At 36.6% G+C, this 10,245-nt stretch overlaps 1 protein-coding gene across 1 annotated transcript; it reads right to left on the bottom strand.

Annotated features, from left to right (window-relative positions):
• Positions 1-1,769: 1,769 nt before the first annotated feature.
• Positions 1,770-4,526, bottom strand: LOC102265687 (olfactory receptor 6C4-like). The gene is given in 3 exon segments (XM_070369947.1): positions 1,770-1,924; positions 1,927-2,656; positions 4,512-4,526. Coding segments are annotated over 3 exon segments (900 nt in total).
• Positions 4,527-10,245: the final 5,719 nt, after the last annotated feature.

Genomic DNA, 10,245 nt, shown 5'->3' with positions numbered 1-10,245 from the left:
AAGAATTGGACATGACTGAGTGATGAAGCTAATTTCTTTAAAATGTTCACAGTCTCCCACCTGTGCCTTTAAAATACAATTGATGTATAACATAGGGATCTGTATCCAGTGCTAGGTGACAACCTAGAAGGGTGGGATGGGGGTGGAGGGGAGAAGATTCAAGAGGCAGGGGACATATGTACAGTTATGGCTGGTTAATGTTGTTGTATGGCAGAAATCAACTATCCTCCAATTAGAAATAAATTTAAAAAACACAACTGAGGAAGCATTTCAGAAGAAATCATAAGACACTAATTCTAAGGAAAATATCAAACAGCACAGATGGTGGATTATTATTATGAAAAGAGGCACAGTGGAATGCTTCCACTTGCCAGGCAAGTAGATTCAAGATTTTTCTTGCTCTCATTATTTCCTTCAGTGTCTACCTTGCATGTCTAAAACTTTAATTTCTTTTTAAATTAGGTATGACAAGTCTTTTCCTTCTCTACATGACCTCTAGTTGACTGGCATTACTAGACTGAAATAATTTTGAACTTCACTTATAAAACTTTGAAGGTGTAGTGAACCTTTTTAACACTGCCAATTCAACTGTTTTGCTTCCACTTCTGACAATTTTTAAGCCTATAATTTCTGACTTCCAGGGGGACGTTTTACTTCCTTTTCTATAATATCTCTTTATTTCCTTTCTCCCTTCTTTCCTTTCTCCTTCCCTTCTTTCCTTTCCACTGTCTCCTTCCTCTTCCTCCTCTTTCATCTCTCTGATGGCTACTATTGGCAGACTTTATTTCAGAATATCCTTGATTAGAAACTATTTTTCAGACTGTTTCCTAAGTCTGTGCTCTTCAATCACTCTGAGATAAAAGCCAGACATTTATGTCCAAACCTCACTTGTTCCTTGGATAGCTTGCTCAAATTTACCTTTAAATTAATCTTATATTTCACATGTCCTAAAGCTGAGTCCATTGGCACACTGATAAACAAATACTTCTCATACATTTATTTTTTCATCTGTGTTTCAAAACAAACTTGATTAAATATAATTTGTGAGTATTAAGCTGACAAATGTTTTTCTCTTGAATCCTTCATTTGATTTATGGCTTTATCAACCATGCAGTCTTCCATGCTGGAAAACTTTCTCATCTCTGTCCACTACATTGCTTGGATTGAGATTGTAATTGTGTCCTTTCTCTCTATTTTATGGACCATAATGAAACCTTTACTATTGTTTGCTTGAATGCTATTCTTGAGTAATTGCTTGTCACTCATCTTGTATGTAAAAGTTAATTTATTCACTGCTTTATTATATTCCTCATAAAGCAAAATTGATATATTACTTTCTTATAATTTCTCTTGGCTCAGTAATACTTAGTTAACTCTTAAATGTGCAATAAATATCTTCACTACTGGGCTCCTACCATTCACTCTAAATTAATATCCTCCTTCTGTTCCCATTATACACCATTTTTGCCTCTCAAATGTCTCAAAAGTGAGAAATCAAATGTCTCACAAGTGAGAAATCATGATATCAAGAGCAAAGTTGTTTCAAATCATTTTTTATGGCATCTCATTTATTTCTTTGTAATAGCATTTATTAAGTTTCATTATAATTTATATGTTTTTATATCTCTCTATGATACTGGCCTGGAGGTTCTTAGAAATTTGGGAGCTATGTTTCTTGTATTTCTATTCTCAATGCCCAGAATATCCTTTGAAACATAGTCAACACTTATTAGATATGTATTAACTCAATTATTTGTTAATTTTATTAATTAAAATAATAAATTATGATTATTAAAATTTTGTAATTTTTTAATGGTGTTCTTAAAAGCTTGATTCACCTGCTGATTCTTTAGGGTATAAATAAAGGGGTTCAACAAAGGGCTAACTGAAGTCATGAGCAGAGATATTTCCTTGTCGAAATTCCCTCCTTTTTTGGTGATGGGTTCATGTATAAAAAGATGCAGCTGCCATAAGAGAGTGAGATGACAATCATGTAGGAGGAACAAGTGGCAGAAGCCTTTGTCCTTTGCTGGGCAGAAGTAATCCTCAGAATGGTCCTGATAATATATGTATAAGAAAGTGTCACCAGCAAAAGAGTAGCCACCAGAGTCAAAACAGCTAAGAAGATGACTATTAATTCTAAAAGGCTTGTGTCTGAGCAGGCAACCTCTAGGAGGGGTCTATAGTCACAATAATATTGATTCAGAACATTGGAGGCACAGAAACCCATCTGGCTTTTCAGGATAATTGTTGGCAAGATAGCCAGGGCTCCCAGGGCTAGCCAGGAGCAGAACACCAGTTGTATGCAGACTCTGCTGCTCATGATGGTCAGGTAATGCAGGGGTTTGCAGATGGCCACATAGTGGTCATAGGACATAGAAGTCAGGAGGTAAAACTCTGTTGCCCCAAGGAGTATAGCAAAAAAATACTGAGTCAGGCAGCCAGCAAAGCTGATGACTTTATTTCCTGTTGTCAAGCTGGTCAGAAGCCTGGGAATAAAAATGGATGTGAAAGAAACTTCTAAGAAGGAGAAATTCCGGAGGAAGAAACACATGGGAGTCTTGAGGTGAGGGACTACCAGAGTGAGCATGATGATAGTCAGATTTCCTAAGATGCTTAGCAAGTAGGCGAGGAACAGAAAGATGAATATCACCACCTGGGTTCATGTTGATTTGTGAGGCCCAACAAAATAAACTCAGTAAATGTGGTTTGGTTTTCATTGTTGACCTTCAGTAGATCTAAAGGGAAAAGGGAAGGTCAGTGATGAAAACTGGAGTTTCTCAGGCTAGGAAAAATGAAGTTAATTGGAACCAACAGAATCAGGTCATATTATCAACTCTTCATCCAAATTGGCCCAAAGTGGCATCCCACTGGACTAGGGATGGATCATTGGAAGACCCAGGGTTCCTATGTAAGTGGCTTCATTCATAAAGCTCTTTTTTGGCAAGTGAATATTTTAATGGATCAATATTTTCACATTAAAACATGAATAAAAATTGATTAAACACAAAGAATGATCTAAAATACACACAGGAATGATTTGCATAGAGAATTCATATAATGGAGTAAAAACACCAAAACATAAAATATTGGTTCAATTAATAAAGCTTTTGTCATTTCTCCTATTCCTGGGTTCTTAACACAGACATGTCACACAAGAATGACTCTGTCTATACATGTCTTTATTTATAAAATATTCATAAGTTTCCTACATTTAAATAATTTTATCTGATTTGAGTTCTCTATGTCTTTTTTACTTCTATGTTCTTGGTATAAATTTTTCTCTTTGTTCTTCTTTTCTCTTCTTTTTGTGTTCCCCTTCATACACTACCTGATACTTCATCATATATGTAGCTGACCCTCATCTCCTTCACAGTCTAGTTGCCTGGTTTCCTCTTTAAAGTAACCTGTGGAAATTCTCTCAGTACAGGCAACGCTATAAACCCCAAATCCAAAGCTGTTTGTTTTTGCTATATTCCTGAGTTTTTTTTTGGATGAATGTCTATTTGGCTTTTAAGATTATGAGACTGTTTCAGGATGCTATCATTTTATACCATAAGTTTTTTCCTATGTCCAGGCTTGGGCCATCACTAAATTGTATTGATATGCATTAAGCCTTATGCTTTATGGGCTTCCCTGGTGGCTCAGATGGCAAAGAATTTGCCTGTAATACAAGGGACCTGGGTTTGATCCCTGGGTCAGAAAGATCCCCTGGAGAAGGGAATGGCAACCCACTCTAATATTCTTGCCTGGAGAATTCCATGGATAGAGGAAACTGGCAGGCTACAGTCCATGGCGTTTGCAAAGATTTGGACATGATTGAGTGACTAACACTTTCACTTTTCACTTACACTTCATTGCCAGAGTCTTCTGGGCATTGATTTGGCATACAACTGGGGAGAGAGATATTGTGGCAGTCATAGGACATAGCTCCCAGAATGGATTTTGTTCAAAGTTTTGAAGACTGCTGAATGGTATCTAGGAATAGAGGCTGGTTATAAATCTCAAAAATACATGTTTCCACTGTTCACAGAGCACAGAAATGAGGAAATTGATGCCAGTATTATTGGTTATAATTGTTCTTTGTAGATATACTGGTAGTCACTAAGGAAGGCAAACTTGATAGTTACAGATTTTTGCACCTGTAGCCTTATCTGATTAAAAATATTCTTGTGGCAAAGGACATTTTAAAGGATCCTTTAATCAACCTGTATGGTTAGTTAGAAAAGTCATATACTTTCAGACATCACTGATATCCCATTATGGCCATACATGAATATTGAGAGACCAGGTAAGGTGAAACCTGAATCTGGTTTTCTCAGATCTGGATCTTATTTCCTTGGTTGTACTCACCTGAAATTTTTAACAGTGGCTTTACATTTTCTTTCAATGGTAAAATTTCATGGTCTATGTCCACTAATGATTCCATCAGTGATTTTGGAAACTAGAAACATAAAGGGCTTATACTGGGGAGGAGGGAGGAGGGTTCAGGATGGGGAACACATATATACCTGTGGTGGATTCATTTTGATATATGGCAAAACCAATACAATGATTTTAAAAAAAAAAACTAAAAAAAATCAACCAACAACAAAAATAAATAAAATAAAGCTTGGTGATGCAACCATGAAAAAAAAAAAAAGGGCTTATACTGTTCACAGTTTGAATGACTGTGGTGGTCTGTTTACCTGGTTGATACTAAAAGATGAATCAAAGGTGAGATTCACATATGAGTCTACAAATAGCAAAAAATTAGCATAATTTATTTGTATTGTCTTGCCTTATCCTGCCATGCTCTTTCATGGAAGTACTCAAACTTATAAGGCTTAACTACATAGTAAGAGAATTATTTTCTCTATTACTTCAAATAATTCAAATTAGATTAAACTTCAGTTCTTGAGAGACAAGGTTCTACTTAACAGGGGCAAAATAGCATACTAAAAAACTGTAAAAAGTAGCAGTGATATGATTAAAAAGGGGGACTGATCATACTGAAAATACCCTAAATTTTCTGATCTGTGATAAATTATGTTGCTCTCCTTAGAAGCCAAGATATGGACTTCTTTGCGGATCCTGTGTTATCAACAGTGACCCAGGTTTTATCTGTTCCTTTTAGAGAATGCACATGGGGATCAATTTCCCTAAGAAGCTCAAGGTGCCCTGTGGACTCAAGTTCAGAGGTGTTAATGAGCATCAATTGTTGACAACTTTGTGAGCAAGTTGTGGACACATATTTGAGAGAAGAAGGGCCAAAGAGACTATGTTAAAAGTACAATGAGAGTATCAAATTATCACACTGTACATCTTAAAAGTTACTCAATATTACATGTCAATTATATTTCAATATATTTGGGAAAAAAAGACCAAAAAAAAAAAAAAAGTACAGTGAGAGAGTCAGCTACAGCCTAAGAATCTGAGAGAGAAGATGAGAGTAATGAGGTGAGACGTTTGAAGATGGTTAGAAAAATTACCACTTGGTTATCACTGAAACATGCTACCACATTGGTGACACAATTTGAGGGTCATTGAAGAGCCCCACATTCTGAAAATACTTTGTGAGTCATTTTTCTAAAATCAGCACAATTAGGGGCTCTTTCATTTGTAGGAGTGTGAGTGGCCCTGTACAGTACTTCTAAATTCATTAAAAATTAAGCCATCTCTCAAATTATGATTGTCATTCATCCACCACCTACCCCCAAATATAATCAAATATTATCTTATTTTCGGTCCATTTTTTTCTTCTTGTTCATCTTTTTGATATTATAAGATATTATAAGAATGAAGTACAAAGATTATACTCAAAAAAAAAAAAAAAAACATATGCTGTGAGAAACTTCATTTTGGATAAATGTTTGTGTTCTCAGAGATTTCAAAAGATAAAAAATCAATGGCAATACTAACACCACAAACATTAATAGCAAGGCCAAGGAGAAAATTATGAATAACTATTAAGTGATCTCTACTTCTTTTTGAGTAGGGGGTGAGTCTGTTACATGGATTAACTTCTTCAATTATTTCAGAAATCTTTTGAATCTGGATTTATTTGTATCTCCATTTATATATGAGAAAATTTCAACAAATTAAATTTCTTACATTTACAATTTTATTACTTTATGGATCCTTAAACAATATAGTTTTGTGTTGCCTGTTTTCAACCTTTATAAAAATGGAATTACATTGTATGTATTCCTTCGTGTCTCACTTTTTTGTTCAGTTTTATGCATACAGTTAATTTGTGTTGCTGCTGATAGCTGTGACTCATTCATTTGCATTATAATATTCCATTGTATCGGAGAAGGCAATGGCACCCCACTCCAGTACTCTTGCCTGGAAAATCCCATGGATGGGGGAGCCTGGTGGGCTACAGTGCATGGGGTTGCAAAGAGTTGGACACAACTGAGCGACTTCACTTTCACTTTTCACTTTCCTGCATTGGAGAAGGAAATGGCAACCCACTCCAGTGTTCTTGCCTGGAGAATCCCAGGGACGGGGAGCCTGGTGGGCTGCCATCTATGGGGTTGCACAGAGTTGGACACGACTGAAGTGACTTACCAGCAGCAGCATTCCATTGTATGAATCTGCCACCATTTATTCATTTAGTTAGCAGGGATTTATTTTTCATTTTGGAAACACTATGAAATGCACAGTTCTACTGACACATGTATTCCACAAGTGGAATTGCTCGGTTATTGGGTATGTATTATTTCAACTTTAATAGTAATGCTGAATTGATTTCAAAGTGGTTGAATTGTTTGCAATATCCAATTGCTCTCTGCTCCATAGCTTCCTTACTTGGACTTCAGATTGTCCATGTTTACCTATCTGATTATGTGATGTTGAACTCATGTGATCTTAATTTGCTTTTCCCATGATTATTAGTGTAGGTGAAGAATTTTCTATAACAATATTAGCCATTTATATTTCTCTTTTTTGAAGTCCTTTTTCCAGTCTCTTGCTCACTTTTTTTTCAATTGGGCTATCTGTCTTTTCTCTATTGATATGTTGGAATTCTTTATATATTCTGAAGATAAATACTTTTTGATTATTGAGTTGCAGATATCTTACTATTTTTTGCTCTGTTAATGATTTTCATTTGTGAACAGATTCTTAATTTTAATGCAGTCAAATTTATCAATTTTTTGTTGTACCTAAGTTAAGAAAAAATTTTTCCCTAACCCACTACCATGAAAATATTCTTCTATATAATCTTCTTTAATTTTTTGACTTTCAGGTTTATGTCTATAATTCATTTGGAATTGATTTCTTCTGTAATTGATATCCAATTTCACTTTTTCCCATATAGACATAAATATTCCCAGAGTTGTTTGCTGTTAAGACTGTCCTTTTCCATTTTAGTGATAACTTTATTATAAATTAAGGGTTCACATACATATGAGTCAATTTCTAAGTTCAATTATCTTCCATTGTCTTCCATTGTCTATTTGTCTATTTCTACAAAAATAATATGCTGTCTTAAATAACTAGGGCTTCCTGATAGCTCAGCTGGTAAGGAATCTGCCCAAAATGCCAGAGACCTGGGTTCAATCCTTGGGTTGGGAAGATCCCCTGGAGAAGGGAAAGGCTACCCACTCCAGTATTCTGGCTTAGAGAGTTCCATGGACTGGATTGCAAAGAGTTGGACATGACTGAGCAACTTTCACTTTTTCACTTTAGAATAATTAGTGATCTCTGATAATTTCATTTTGTTATCCTTCTTTTAGAGTGTGTCATTATTTTTTATCCTTTGTAACTCAGCAGAAATTTTGCCTATCAAGTATTACAAAAAAAATCTATGAAATCCTTACTGAGGTTGCATTATATCTATAGTAAACTTGTGAAAATTGGTATCTTTAAGATGTTTTGTTTTCTAGCCCATAAGTATGGTACAGCCATTTATTTGAATCTTTAAAATGTCTGCAAATAGAATGTTATCTTTTTCTCCAATAAATCTTGCATATATTCATTCACCACTATTTGATTTGTAAATGATGTCTTATTTTAGTTTCATCTTCTACTGGTTTGTTTTTGACATATAGACAATACAACTGATTTTTGTATGTTGATGTTATACACAGTAACTTTAAATTGAAACTAAAGTATGGAATATAATACTAATTTTATTGTTGATTTTTAAATATTTATTTCTATTAATTTTATTCTTAAATGTACACCGAGGTATTCTAGATCAGAGGCAGATTTCTTATTATTTACCTCTCAGGTCAGTTCAGTTCAGTTCAGTCACTCATTTGTGTCCTACTCTTTGTGACCCCATGAACCACAGCATGCCAGGCCTCCCTGTTCATCACCAACTCCCAGAGTTTACTCAAACTCACGCCCATTGAGTCGATGATGCCATCCAACCATCTCATCCTCTGTCGTCCCCTTCTCCTCCTGCCTTCAATCGTTCCTAGCATCAAGGTCTTTTCAAATGAGTCAGCTCTTCGCATCAGGTGGCCAAAGTATTGGAGTTTCAGCTTCAACATCAGTCCTTCCAATGAATATTCAGGACTGATTTCCTTTAGGATGGACTGGTTGGATCTCCTTGCAGTCCAAGGGACTCTCAAGAGTCATCTCCAATACCACAGTTCAAAAGCATCAATTTTTCAGCACTCAGCTTTCTTTATAGTCCAACTCTCACATCCATACATGACTATTGGAAAAATCATAGCCTTGACCAGACAGATCTTTGTTGGCAAAGTAATGTCTCTGCTTTTGAATATGCTGTCTAGGTTGGTCATAACTTTCCTTTCAAGGAGTAAGCGTCTTTTAATTTCATGGCTGCAATCAGCATCTCCAGTGATTTTGGAGCCCAGAAAAATAAAGTCAGCCACTGTTTCCACTGTTTCTCCATCTATTTGCCATGAAGTGATGGGACCAGATGCCATGATATTAGTTTTCTGAATGTTGAGCTTTAAGCCAACTTTTTCACTCTCCTCTTTCACTTTCATCAAGAGGCTCTTTAGTTCTTCTTCACTTTCTTCCATAAGGGTGGTGTCATCTGCATATCTGAGGTTATTGATATTTCTCCCAGGAATCTTGATTCCAGTTTGTGCTTCATCCAGCCCAGCATTTCTTATGATGTGTTATGCCTATAAATTAAATAAGCAGGGTGACATCATACAGCCTTGATGTACTCCTTTTTCTATTTGGAACCAGTCTGTTGTTCCATGTCCAGTTCTAACTGTTGCTTCCTGACCTGCTTATTTACCTCTCAGTAAATAAATATGGGGCTTTCCTAGTGTTTCAGACAGTAAAGAATCCCCCTGCAATGCAGAAGACTCCAGTTTGATCCCTGGGTTGGGTTGGGGTGATGCCCTGGAGAAGGTAATGGCAACCCACTCCAGTATTCTTGCCTGGGAAATCTCATGGACAGAGGAGACTGGCAGGCTACAGTCCCTGGGGTCGCAAAGAGTTGGGACATGCCTGAATGACTAACATTTTCAACATTTGGTGAGTAGCTATGTAATCCTCTGATCTTAAGAAAGTGCATCTGATTCAACCTTTATTAGTAAACCTTTATTAGCCCACAGGACAGAGGAACCTGGTGGGCTACAGTCCTTGGGGTCTCAAAGAGTTAGACGTGACTGAGCGACTAACACAAATAAATAATAAGCATATTAGATCTCCTCACCCTAAGTCTAATCACTGCGGTGACATGATGACAGCCAAGTCAGATATCCTGTGTGAGCAATTCTAAACCCACAGGCAATGCATGCATGCTAAGTCGCTTCAGTCGTGTGTGACTCTGTGCGACCCCATGGACTGTAGCCTGCCAGGCTCCTCTGTCCATGGGATTTTCCAGGCAAGAATACTGGAGTGGGTTGCCATGCCCTCCTGCTGGGGAATCTTCCCAACCCAGGGATCAAACTTGCTTCTCCTATATCTCTGGCATTGGCAGGTGGGTTCTTTACCACTAGCGCCACCTGGGAAACCCATAGGCAATAGATGAAGAGAAATAATTGTCTGCTTACAAAGGAAAAGGAGGCAGTTGTCCGCTCCCTTCCAGAAAGGGTCTTCTCTTTAGCCATTTGATAGGTAAATAAAATGTCTCCAGTAGTCAGATAGATCCATGCAGGTCTTAGCTTTTACAATTTAGAGATGGCAGCCAAGTTCCTGAGTTTCCTTCTTCCTTGATGTGTAAAATAATTAGGGAAACAATTCTAGTCTTCCTGGAACCTTGGTGTTTAACCTAAAGACAGTCTTTGGCTGTAACCATTTGACTTGCTAGGGGAGATAGAAATTTAT

This window comes from Bos mutus, chromosome 5 (assembly GCF_027580195.1).
Source record: "Bos mutus isolate GX-2022 chromosome 5, NWIPB_WYAK_1.1, whole genome shotgun sequence".
In the NCBI taxonomy this organism is placed as follows: Eukaryota; Metazoa; Chordata; class Mammalia; order Artiodactyla; family Bovidae; genus Bos; species Bos mutus.
Note: the sequence above shows the minus strand (reverse complement) of the source record. Positions and strands in the feature narration are given on the sequence as shown.